Source organism: Suncus etruscus, chromosome 1 (assembly GCF_024139225.1).
Source record: "Suncus etruscus isolate mSunEtr1 chromosome 1, mSunEtr1.pri.cur, whole genome shotgun sequence".
In the NCBI taxonomy this organism is placed as follows: Eukaryota; Metazoa; Chordata; class Mammalia; order Eulipotyphla; family Soricidae; genus Suncus; species Suncus etruscus.
The window spans coordinates 114,988,797-115,001,676 of NC_064848.1; the positions used below are offsets into that span (position 1 = coordinate 114,988,797).

General features: G+C 34.7%; 1 protein-coding gene across 2 annotated transcripts in view; it reads right to left on the reverse strand.

Moving 5' to 3' along the window:
- Positions 1–245: 245 nt before the first annotated feature.
- The window catches only part of NAMPT (nicotinamide phosphoribosyltransferase), a 37,594-nt gene continuing 24,959 nt past the window's right edge, over positions 246–12,880 (reverse strand). For both annotated transcript variants that reach the window (XM_049783316.1, XM_049783309.1), the window contains 5 exons: positions 12,617–12,842; positions 9,916–10,035; positions 7,853–7,993; positions 6,312–6,446; positions 246–3,709 (listed from right to left, as the gene is read on the reverse strand). In XM_049783316.1, the coding sequence (XP_049639273.1) occupies positions 3,599–3,709; positions 6,312–6,446; positions 7,853–7,993; positions 9,916–10,035; positions 12,617–12,842 (733 nt within the window). In that variant the 3' untranslated portion in view covers positions 246–3,598. The remainder of the gene's footprint in view (positions 3,710–6,311; positions 6,447–7,852; positions 7,994–9,915; positions 10,036–12,616; positions 12,843–12,880) is intronic.

A 12,880-nucleotide genomic window follows, 5' to 3' on the forward strand; every position in this document is an offset into this window, starting at 1 on the left:
CTTGTGGTTCTGTGTTCTCTCCCAGCAGCGATCAGAATTGAATGCGGGGGTCCCACAAGCAAACCATGTACTCCAACCCACTAAGTCATCTCCTGGACTCCAGTTTTTTTGTTTTTTTTTTTTTAAAAAGCAACATAATAAAAGATTTTAGGATTTTCATTTTAGACCAAAATGTCTCAGCCACAATTCTTCTAAGCCACTACAAAAGCATGAAGACAGCCATAGACAATAAACTAATGAAAATGAGAATTTAAGTAAAATGAATTTATTTATTTACAAAACAGACAGTGGGTTGAATTTGGCCCATGGCTATGGTTTGCCTGACTTCTATCTATAAAATTATCTTCTGTGCCTTCTGTTGGCCTCTTTATCAAATTTATTATCATAACCTGTCACCTAATTTGTACATTCTACCACTACTTAATGTTCACATTTAAATGTCTGCAAAGTAACTCAAATCTTAATACAGGAATTATGCTTTATTTCCCAAGAACTCTTCTCCTTTTAATGTTCTGCCTTAGTTAAGAAGCATTGCCATTCAGAGAGCTGCATCTCTTCCTCTCATCTCTCATTGTCTGAACTGGAATCATGCCTAATAAAGTCTAGAAATGTCATTACTTGAAGCACAGAGTCAAATTTAACACTTCACTAATAGATCTAAATTTTATTTACATGTTTATTACATGTTATTCTTTGATGTGCATACATATTCGAATTTAACATACAACTTGGGAGAAAGGTTAACATTCTCCCACCGAATGGGTTCAAAAGGAATGTAAAAATGGCAAACAAAACAATCTCTTACCATTTTTACTTTTTTAATTTTCCAAGACGGAATTCATTAAAATTTTTTAAGAAACAATTTAATCATGAAAACCAATTTTACTTATGTATGGAGCACAGAGAAACTAGAATCTCACCACAGCTATCTCCTAATTAAAATGCAAATACTTCAAGATTTTATAAATTGAGGGGGACTAACTGATGTCAACTGCAAATATAATGAATTAAGCAAATCCACACATGCCACTTGCTTTTGTGGGGAAGAGTTAGGCTGACTTAAGGGTGACTCAGCAGAGTTCTACTGACTATGCCTGTCTGTTAACCATCCTGCTACTCAGAATGGCAAGAGTCAAGTAAGTGCATAATGGTAGAAAGTGAAGATTAATTAGTTCCAAGTAGCTAATTGCTAACTATAATTTTGCCTATAGTTTACGGTGACATACAAATGTACAGATACTGTAAAAACTCTAACAGGAAGTTTTAAAATAAAACTTCTGGTATTATGAAATGGCTGAAATTTAGAGTATGAAGAATATTGTCTAAAGTATAATCCCAATATTTCTAATGCAAACCAATATTACGTACGGGTGTTCTATCAAAGTTGTTACTGGTAGTATCATTTCTCTCTTAATTACATGTTTATGAAAGACATGTTTTTAATATATACCTTGAGTTAAATACCTTAAAAATATGCTTTAGAAGTAATTTTTACCAGTGTTAGAGGATGAAAAATCACTGAAGGTGATTAATAAATATTTCTTATTGTCATTAAACAAATGTTAAACATTTGTAAAAAAAAAAAACTATCCTCTCTTGGGTTGGGAGGAATTTGGGACATCAGGCAGTGCTCAGGGTTTTCTTAATCCTGGCTCTTAGTTTAGGAATAACGTTTAGCAGGGCTCAGGGGACCATATGGGGGCCAGGCATTGAGTCTGGGTCAGCCATATACAAGGCAGCCTGCCACTCTTATCACTTCACACTCCAAATCTATCTTCTTTGAATAAGGCTTATAGTCATTGAATAAATTCATTCTAGATTGTTTTACTGAATGACTCTCATGTCACTGTTTAGGATGTTGACATGGCTTTTCATTTTTACAAACTTTACATTAACATCATGTTGTTGAAACTTTTCTAAATCAATTTACCAATATCAGTTTCTTAAATAATAAAAAAGAAAAGGCATCCATTTTTTTCATACAAAAGTACCAAACTTTTGTCAACTTAGCCTCTTTTCTTCTATGGAAATCAACTCTGCCCTTAAGTTTGATGCACATACCTTTACCTTTTCTTACAATAGGACTGACAATTTTTTTTCTGTCTATAGCCTGATAAGTGTTTGGGTTTTGTATGCCTATGGCTGTAACTAGGACTACTTCATTCCTATTGCTGGTGTGTGAAAATAGCCATAGACAGAGTTATTTATCCAAAAAAAATGTAGTCTGAATTTGGTCTATTGTCAGTTAACCCGTCTTAGAAAAACCAATCTAATAAAAATACAAAACAAAAATATGTGATCTTGGCAAATATAATAACTAACTCAAAATGCAGACATATTTTTTGTTTTTCTTCTGATGTTGAATACTGAATTTTGCCAACTTTCTGTTTTGGTTAAGGTTCTTCTATTATAATTTATGGATAGTTAATTTGGCATAATTTATCTTAATTAAAGAAACTGCTTGAGTTTATTTATTGAGGGATTCAGTTTAAAATTAATAAATGATGTCCATACAATTTATTATTCAATTTAATTTTTAAAAAACTTAATGAAAAATATAACAGAATCAAAACATTTAAAATAAGTACACTCACTACCCATTCCAGTAAGTCATTTAAGTCATATCAACTATAGAATAGGAAAAATAAATTCAGGACTGTAATTACTTTAAAATACACTACTTCCACTTCTGTCAATATTTTACATTTATGTATATACTCTATAGTGGAAGCAGAAATTCTCTCTAAAAACATTGTCTCCTTAAAATCTTGAGGTGCATATTAGAGCCACAGGCAATATCCCACATACAAAATTGCAGTACAGGCCTTTCAAATTTGGCATTTCACTGGTACAATACAATGACCAAAGTATATTATCACTGTACAGTGCCTAGACATTCCAGTAAGAACCATTAATTCTTTAATGTAGAATGATTAATACATATTCTACAAGGGGCAGTGAGGTTAGTATTTCTATAGGGTATATCTTGACATAATTTTCAAATTGTACAACAACACAAAAGACTTTGTTAAGGCCATGTTTTATTTGCTGATTAATGGACAAAAGGCAATGTAATTTATTTTCAAGTATTTCTTGAAAGTCTGTGCTCATAAAAATCATGAAAAGTTGGACTGTTAGTTAAATCACTGAAACTTTAAATATATCTTACACAATCTTGTTTGTACAAAAATACAAGTTAAATATAAACATAAAGCAATCATGATTTTATGCAAATCTGTGTTATGTGATCGTCAGTAATATATAAAAGTTTCTTGGTTCTGTTATTTGTGAAAAGATCAATACCAGATTGAATTACTATCTATTGGCAAAGGGCCCTAAAAAGCTTACTTCTGCATTAATCTTTTACATAATTAAGTGTATTTCCTAATTTGAAATCACCTAAACACAGGGAAAATAAAATGGAGGGGCAGTATGTCCATAAACCAACAAATAATTTGGCTGTAATGTCATAACACAAAGAAACCCCACACATCTCTTTACAATTAACATTATGCATTACACACACACAGGTATACGTGCATGCAAGCACGTAAACACATACATACGCACTCACACATACCCAGTCATAAAACAAAATCTAATGAGGTGCTGCTTCCAGTTCAATATTCAGCTTCGCATTTGTTCTTACTTCATCAAATGAATAGCTTTTTGTCACTTTCCCATTTTTGAAGACAGTATGGAGAAGATCCTAAATGAACAGAGCAAAAGTAAAATTTAGCAAGTACAGTATTATTAAGTGAATCTTTAAATTAAAATTTTGCGTCTGATAAATTTAGACTAGTTGAATACACAATGACTTAGTGATAAAAGACAATGGTCCTCAAACTATGGCCATAGGCCACATATTGTATTTGTTCCCATTTTGTTTCTTCACTTCAAAATAAGATATATTAGTGTGCATAGAAATTTGTTCATAGTTTTTGTTTTCACTATAGTCCAGCCCTCCAACTCTCTGAGGAATAGTGAACTGGTCCCTATTTAAAAAATTTGGGTGCTGGCGAGGTAGCGCTAGAGGTAAGGTGTCTGTCTTGCAAGCGCTAGCCAAGGAAGGACCGTGGTTTGATCCCCCGGCATCCCATATGGTCCCCCCCAAGCCAGGGGCAATTTCTGAGCACTTAGCCAGGAGTAACCCCTGAGCATCAAATGGGTGTGGCCCGAAAAAACAAACAAACAAAATTTGATGACCACTGGTCAAATGTTTAAATAATTTCATAAAAAAAGGAGAAGGCTGGTGAAATATGCCAAGCAAATTCAGTTTAAAATCGTTTAAAGAAAGCTAAGTTTAAAAAAAGCTATGTAATAAATACTTCACTTTCATAAAAAGGAATGATCTAAACATCAAGTTCTTGTGTTTATAAAAAACTTAGTTTCCTCCTTTAATTTTTCAAGGTGGAATATATTTACTGTCTGAATCCTCAGAACTATGGCTGCTACTTCCCTTTTACCTAGCGAAGACAAGACCCATCACCAGTTAAACTAACCCATCTGGAATTACACCAAACTTACTACTAAGTCATTGCATTTTGGCTAAAAACAAAACACTCCAACACAGAAATAAAAGTATTAGTTTGTTGACTTATGACTGAATTAAAAACCTGTATTGTATTTGTGACTTCTGAAAAATAAATACTTTTATTCATAGAGGGGTAACAAAGATAAATTAAAAGAATAGCACCAAATTCCATTTGGTAATGCCACTTCACCTTATTGAAAAATTACTGGCCTTAAATATTGTTCTGGAAATGTACAAATTGATCTTCTGGGCCCAAGTTTTCTATCTAGTCTGAATAAACACTGAGGGACACATGATATTTTCTAAAATTTTTGTTGTCATGTTTTAAAGTACACTGCTTTAGCTACAGCATTTTCTTTCAAAGAATTAAGTGGGTATTTTTATAGTTTATTCCTTAAAAATTATAGGGTACCAGAATGTACACCTATAAAAAAATCATTTCCCATTTATTTTTATTTATTTTTAGTTTTGGGGCCATACCTGGCGGTGTTCAGGGGTTACTCGTGGCAAGCTTAGAGGACCATATGGGATGCCAGGGATCAAACCTAAGTTGGCTATGTGTAAGGCAAACACACTATCCACTGTGCTATTGTTCTGGCCCATCAATGCCCGTTTAAAAGACTTATACCCTTAGTTTATCCTGGATGTAGTAGAGCTGTTTTAGAGGGATCTAAAAGTTTAAGAATTTATATAGTTTTCACTAATAATATTAAAAGTCTTTCATTAATTCTGGGTCAAAATATTACAATAAAAGAACATTATGAACAATAAATTACTATGGTAGAATCAAACATAGCATAATCTTTTCTAAAATGAGAGGCATATTTCAGTTTATTTTCACTTACAATCCAGAAATTTTATAATGCTGAATTGACAAATATAAGCACACTTTTGTACTATAAATATGAGTTCACACCACTTTAGATTTAGTTAAGTCTAAGTTTCATTTTAATTAGGTAGTCTGAATCAACTTATGTCACTTTCACAACATACATGACCAAGATACCATACTTTACTTTTATCAGTTCACAGAATTTGAGAAGCAAATAAAACTATAGGAACTGGATTCTATTACATTTTAAAAAAGATAATGACCTTTTTAATAACATTTTAAACACTCAATAATCCTTTAAATTAATCATCAAAACTGTATTAACAGTATCCTTTAAGTATTTTTCCTTTTTAGTTTTTGGGCCACACCTGAGTACCTGGTGGTACTCAGCATATACTAATGGTTCTGCATTCAGAAATCACTCCTGGCAGGCTCAGGGGACCAAATGGGATGCCTGGGATCAAACCAGAGTCGGTCAGGTGTATGACAAATGCACTACCCACTGTGCTATCGCTCTGGCCTTTTCTATAAATCTTGGTTTTTGGGTCACACCCGGCAGCACTCAGAGACTCCTCCTGGCTCTATGCTCAGAAATCGCTCCTGGCAGGCTCGGGGGATACCGGAATTTGAACCACCGACCTTCTGCATGCAAGGCAAACGCCTTACCTCCATGCTATCTCTCTGTAATCTACAAGTATTAATACACCAAATGATTCACTAATTGGCTAAGTAAAAATAAGATCTAACAGAAACCTGTTCAATCATAACCCTCTCAGTGTCAACAATTTCTTTCTTTCTGAATGTTATATAATATTTCACACAAGGAATTTTTACTATTCTCATAATCCAGTTACTTTCTGGTTTTCATCTTGGTAAGCTAAATCTATACTAAAAATAATTTGATAATAAAATTATTTTGTTCCCAAGAAGAAAATCACTACATACATGACCATATTCTTCAAAATCTCCTTTTCCTTCCTCAAGTGTAACAAAATTTCCTGCTGGTGTCCTATGTAAAGATAACCGGCCCTTTTTGGACCTTTTGTTGGGATCAGCGACTGGGTCTTTGAAGACATTAATCTGAAATCCAAATGAAGAAAAACAGAGAAATAGAAGATTAACTGTCAAGAATAATCAGTCATTCCTGTTTAAAAAACAACCTCTAGATTATTTCAAAGTACTTATAAAAATGAAAGTATTGAATAGCTTTTCTTATAATGGCAGAATGCATAAAAGTATAACTGTAAGAAAGTTTGAAGCTAATAGGTGTAATAAGCTTTAAGTTTACCTCCTTTTATACTACCAATTACCTTTAAGCCAATGTTAAGTAAGACATATACATGCTATTAAAAAACAAACACACAAAACCAAAAAATCTTTGGCCTGGTGAGTAGTATAGTGGGGTTAGGTCCTGTTAGATCCCAGACCACACCCTGATCCCTTGAGTAGCACTGGGTGCAGCTATGGAGTTCTACAGTACTATTAGAATACCCAGGATGCCCAGCTTTACAGAGTCTAAGTACTGCATCCTCCACCTACACACATGGAGGTGTCAAACCACCCACCCAAAAAAACAAATAAACAATAAAATTGTAGCTATTTGTGGCAATGAAACTGGCTTATTATCCAAGGTAAGGCTCTCTTTTCAAATAACCTTTTCTTTTTGCTACCTTTTATTCAACTATCTTGTTAATATTAGTAGCAAAAAAACCCCAACAACAATCCCCAAACAAACAAAATAAAAGTTAGAGAAACTCATCAGAGCAGAATATTTGTTTTAAGATTAGAGAAGTACGGAGCAACAGATGAGACCTTATTGGTACCAAACAGCACTTCTGGGTCAAAGTACTATACTGCTGGTACTGTCCATACTCTCCACCGCCCCCCAAACATCCTACCTACCCCCTAAAAATAAGGGAGGGAGGGGAAGCAGTTAAGCCAATTCCAGAACCCTTGCAAGAAAGATGAGACAAATCAACCCAAGGAGATCCTCCCATAGAATCTCAAGTCTATCAAGAATGAAGGGGGCAGGGGGTGGTGAGGATAGAGGGTATTCTGTTGCCTAAGAATCTGTGTATATTCCAGTTCTTAGTAATTAGAACATGATTCTAATCTTTGGGTTTTGGGGTCACATACAGTAGTGCTCAGGACTTATTCCTGACTTTGGTGGAGGACTGTGAGGTACTGGGGTTAAACCTGTGGTGGCCGTGTGCAAGACAAGTACCTTACCCATGATACTATCTCTCCAGTCTCACAAAGCATGATTCTCACAAAATTCCAAATTCACTCACTTTCACTATACTTCTGATATGTTTCCCTCTCATGCATAATAAAAGTTGCCTCTAACCAAGTCTTTTTATTTATAAAGTGGAACCTTAAAACATACTAGCTCAGAGGCACAGTACCCTTTAATCAGTGCGTTAAATAATTGAGTTCTACCTAGATACAGAGAAAGTACTAACATAGGAATAAAGATTGAGACATACCCCGAGGCCATTAGTTACAACATAACTACACTTGAAGGAACAATTCAAGAGATCTCTTGTTAACTTCTGTAACAAAGCTCCACCAGAACCAAAGGAAACATTTTCAATACTCCACTTTTTTTGCTTCATGCCTTCTACAATCTAAGGAGATTAAAAACACAAAAATAAAGTGTTAAGTAATTTTTAAAGAGAAAGAGTTTTCATGAAAAATACTGATGAATGAACTATCCCAGAACTGTAAATAACACGATTAAAATAAGGCCTACAGTATTATATTCTACTTTTTTTTTTAAACACCCAATATAAAAAAGGCAGCTTGAGGAATAAAGGAGGAAAGATTTAATTCAAAGTTCCTGGCTGTGACAATAGGTATTGTTATAGCCAGCGTTAGGGAAAACAAGAAGTTATGAATGCTGCAGGCTGAGTAAACTTATTTCATCTCTTAAAAGTTATCATCCAGATATCAGAGCATTAGCAATGGGGCCAAGACATTTTCCCCAAATCAGTAGGCTATATAAATGACTAACAATTATGAATACATCTCAAAAGGTGTTATACTGCGTCGTCACCTATGTGATAGGATATTTAAAAATGATAATAAAAGGACACAAAATACTCATCTCCAACTTGAAATATGAACATAATATTCTCAAAGTTTATTTAGAATAACAAATCTTCAGTTTTCAAGAGGAAGTTTAAATATTTATTTGAGTAACTCAACTTATTCTGGGCCAAAGAGTTTCTGAAATTGGTACAAGCAACTTGCCCTGTTTTTTCATTTGAGAGGGTGTGTTTGTGTACCTGCTAAGTTGCATAAAATGTAGATATAAGTAAATGATAATAAAGTTTGATATTTATATAGACATGCAAACAATGGTAAACTATGTAACTAGAAGATGAGCTGTAGCAGCCTGCTCCAACTCGGGTGGAATTGAAGGGTATCTTATTAAGCAAAATGAGCCAGAAGGAGAACAAATACCACAAAAACAAAGCAAGGAATGAGACAGAATCAAATAATAAGGGGTTGATCTTTGATTCCAAAAGATATTACTGAGCAGTGGGGGTAGGCAGAGTGTGAGTAAAGGAAGAGGAGGAATGGACAAAAGGATAGTCCTACAATGTCTCTGGTGGTGCTGAAGGTCCAGTAACTTTGTGTCTCCTAGCAAAATCATAATCATTAACATCTGTAACCTTACAGCACATTAACTAGGTTTCCTGAAATACAACAAAATATAAAAATTTAAAACAAATGTAGGTTTGGGTTCTTAATGTGTAACATTTTTTGTGTCACACCCAACAATGCTCAGGATTACTCCTGGCTCTGCACTCAGAAATTGGCTCTGGCAGGCACGGGGGTGGGGGTGGGGGGGGGTGGGGTGGGGGTGGGGGTGGGGGGGGTTGGGGGGGTGGCGGCGGCAGCGGCCATGACACCATATGGAATGCTGGGATTTGAACCACCACCCCTCCTGAATCAGCAAGGCAAATGCCCTACCGTTGTGCTACCTCTCAGGCCCCTTACTAAGACATACTAAGAAACAAAACATAAAAAGACACTGGGGGCATGGACCAGAGCAATAGTACAGTTTGTAAGATGCTTGCCTTGAACACTGCTAACTAGGGTTCAATTTCTGGTATCCTATATGGTCTTTTGAGCCTGCCAGGAGTGTTCTTCCCATATGAAGAGTTAGGAGTAACCCCTGAACATCACTTGATATGACTCAAAAACAAAAACAAAAAGACTTTTTGGGCATATGAAGTGTGGACTGGCTGTCATATTTATATTTTAAGTTAATATCCTGTAAAAAAATTTTACTTAGAAATATTAATAGAAAAGACATATGACATTATATGCACTCATAAAAAGTATCCATTATAAACTATCAACATGCTTTTATCAAAAAAGGAAATTTATGATAAAATAAAAAAATACAATTTGTTTTGTTCTTGTTTATGGTGTCCAAAGAGGAACCCTGGCCTGCATGTATGCAAAGAGTTAACCTTATCACTGAGCCAGATCCTTGGCCAAGGACTGCTTTACTAGATTTATAATATAAAATACATACCTCTTGTAAGGTATTAATGTCTACTCCATCCCCTTGAATAACTCTAAGATAAGGTGGCAGCAACTTGTAGCCTTTTGAGTTCTCAGTAACAGGGAACTTCTTACCTAAAATATCCAAAACCTGTATGGAAAAATACAACCAAGAAGAAAATAACTAAAAGTGAAAACTGTGAATGCTTTGCAATTAAAAAATTAAGCAATCTGAAGAATATAACTGTGAATAAGACTTCTAAAACTTAATCCCAATTTTTTGTCTAAATTAGAAATAGGCATGCTATTTCCTGTTGATCCAATTTATACTATAAAATGGTTCTACACAAAAAGCTTTTCCCTTAGATCTTTCAAATTATATAGATTAGTATATATCTTATACTAATATTAATTTATAGTAATTTATACTAATTAGTATACTAACTTATTACTAAAAGATTAAAAAATACATTTTTAAATATGTAAAGTATTTAACAAACTCATGATTTTAGTTTAGATTTATGCTGCCTGTGTTTGATGGTTGGTGAATATTTCTAATATAACTCAGATATAAATATATTTGAATTATGAAATCATTAAAAATGAAGATAATAAAATTAAACATATATAACTCAAGAGTGTCTCTTAGGTTGCCTATTCACCTTAAAGATGACACCTATTTTTTTTCACAAACTAAATCTCAGATATATTTTTTGATAATAATTACATTTTTTTGCTTTTTGGGTCACACCGTGTGATGCTCAGGGGTTACATCTGGTGATGTGCTCAGAAATTGCTCCTGGCTCAGGGACCATATGGGAGGCTAGGGGATTGAAGCAAGGTCCATCCTGGGTCAGCCGCATGCAAGGAAAACACCCTACCACTGTACTACTAATCCAGCCCCTGATAATTATTCTTAAGTAAACTGATTAAAGATATTGGCAGTTGATCAAATTAAAATTAAAAAAATTACTGTTCATAAAAAAAAAAAGATAGTGGCAGTGTGAAAATTCCATATTCAAGACTTAAGTTTCTTATAATCTGTGCCTTTTTATTAGATAGCAAGAAAAAGACAAAACCCATTAACTTTACTAAAATGAAATCTGTTACTATTCCAGGCTAAGATAAGATATTCATATTGATCTATTAATAGTATAGGAAAACTCTGGATCTTTATCTCCCTTTATTCCCAAACACAAAAAAAAAAAAACAGCATTTATAACTGTTTTCTCAGAGATAAAATGATAAAACTTAAGAGTAAAATATTTTCTAGTAGTAGGCATTAAATTCCCTTCACTTACAAGTGTTTTGTTTTTTGTTTTTTGTTTTTTAAGAAAAAGGTAAACTTGGGCTGGAGCGATAAGAAAGCAGTAGGATGGGAATGTTGCACTGGTGATGGGTGGTGTTCTTTACATGACTGAAACCCAAACACAATCATGTATGTAATCAAGGTGTTTAAATTAAAAAAAAAAAAAAAAAAAAAGAAAGAAAGCAGTAGGGAGTTTGCCTTGCATGTTGCTGATCTAAGTGATCTAAGACGAACCTTGGTTCTATCCCCAGCATCCCATATGGTCCCCTGAACCAGGAGCAATTTCCGAGAAAAAAGCCAGGAGTAACCCCTGAGCGTCACTTGGTGTGGACCCCCCTCCCCCCCCAAAAAAGGGCAAACTTATGTCTTTAACACTAAAATATTGCAACCATACCATATTCACTGAAACATTGATGGAATCTCTAATAAAAATTACTTTTCTTCTTATTTTTGGGCCACACCTGGTGGTGCTCAGGGGTTACTCCAGGCTCTGTGCTCAGAAATTGCTCCTGGCAGGCTCGGAACCACATAGAATGCTAGAGATGGAACCTGGGTCTGCCTTGAATTGGCTGCATGCGAGGCAAACGCCCTACTGCTGTGCTATCACTCCAGCCAAAAATATTACTTCTTAAAAAGTTAAAAAAAAAAGTTGAGGCCAAAGAGATAGCATGGAGGTAAGGCGTTTGCCTTTCATGCAGAATGTCATTGGTTCAAATCCCAGTATCCCATATGGTCCCCTGAGCCTGACAGGAGCGATTTCTGAGCATGGAGCCAGGAGTGGCCCCTGAGCACTGCCGTGTGTGACCAAAACCCACAAAAAATAAAATAAAATAAAATAAAATAAAATAAAATAAAATAAAGGGGGCCCAGAGAGATAGCACAGCGGCATTTGCCTTGCAAGCAGCCGATCCAGGACCAAAGGTGGTTGATTGGAATCCCGGCGTCTCATATGGTCCCCCGTGCCTACCAGGAGCTATTTCTGAGCAGACAGCCAGGAGTAACCCCTGAGCACCGCCGGGTGTGACCCAAAAACCAAAAAATAAATAAATAAATAAATAAATAAATTATTTTTATTTAACAACACTACTTGCCTACAATTTTGTTCATCAAAAACTTTAAAGGCACAATGATAATTTGAAATAAAGAAAAACCATACTTGGTAACCAAATCTCAGGACTTTGATTGTAATACCATTAATTTATAGAAAAGAAACTATCCAATAAGTACTTAACTGTACTTGTACAAATAATTCATAACTGAACATCCCCTTTCTTATTAATACATGGTCTCAGACAAACCTATAAATCTCTCTTGAATACAACTCGAAGAAAAGGGATGGGCTGGTTTAGGCATTTCGGAACAGTATGTAGCAGTTTTGATGTACCTGGTCTACAGGCATTTAATATTTCATATTAAGATTTACCTTTAACACAGTGTCAAGAGGATTTCCAGAATCAGGTCTGATTATTAATGGTGCCTCTGTACTTCTTGATACTATTAAATGTCTTAGATCTTCACCCCATATTTTTTCACATGCATTATAAATGTCATAGCTATCGCTGACCACAGATACAGGCACTGACGAAAACTGTGTTACTATATGTTCAAAAGCATCTTTTTCATGATCTTTCCCCCAAGCTGTTATGGTACTAGAAAACAAAATGAAAATATAGTTATTTAGGCAGAT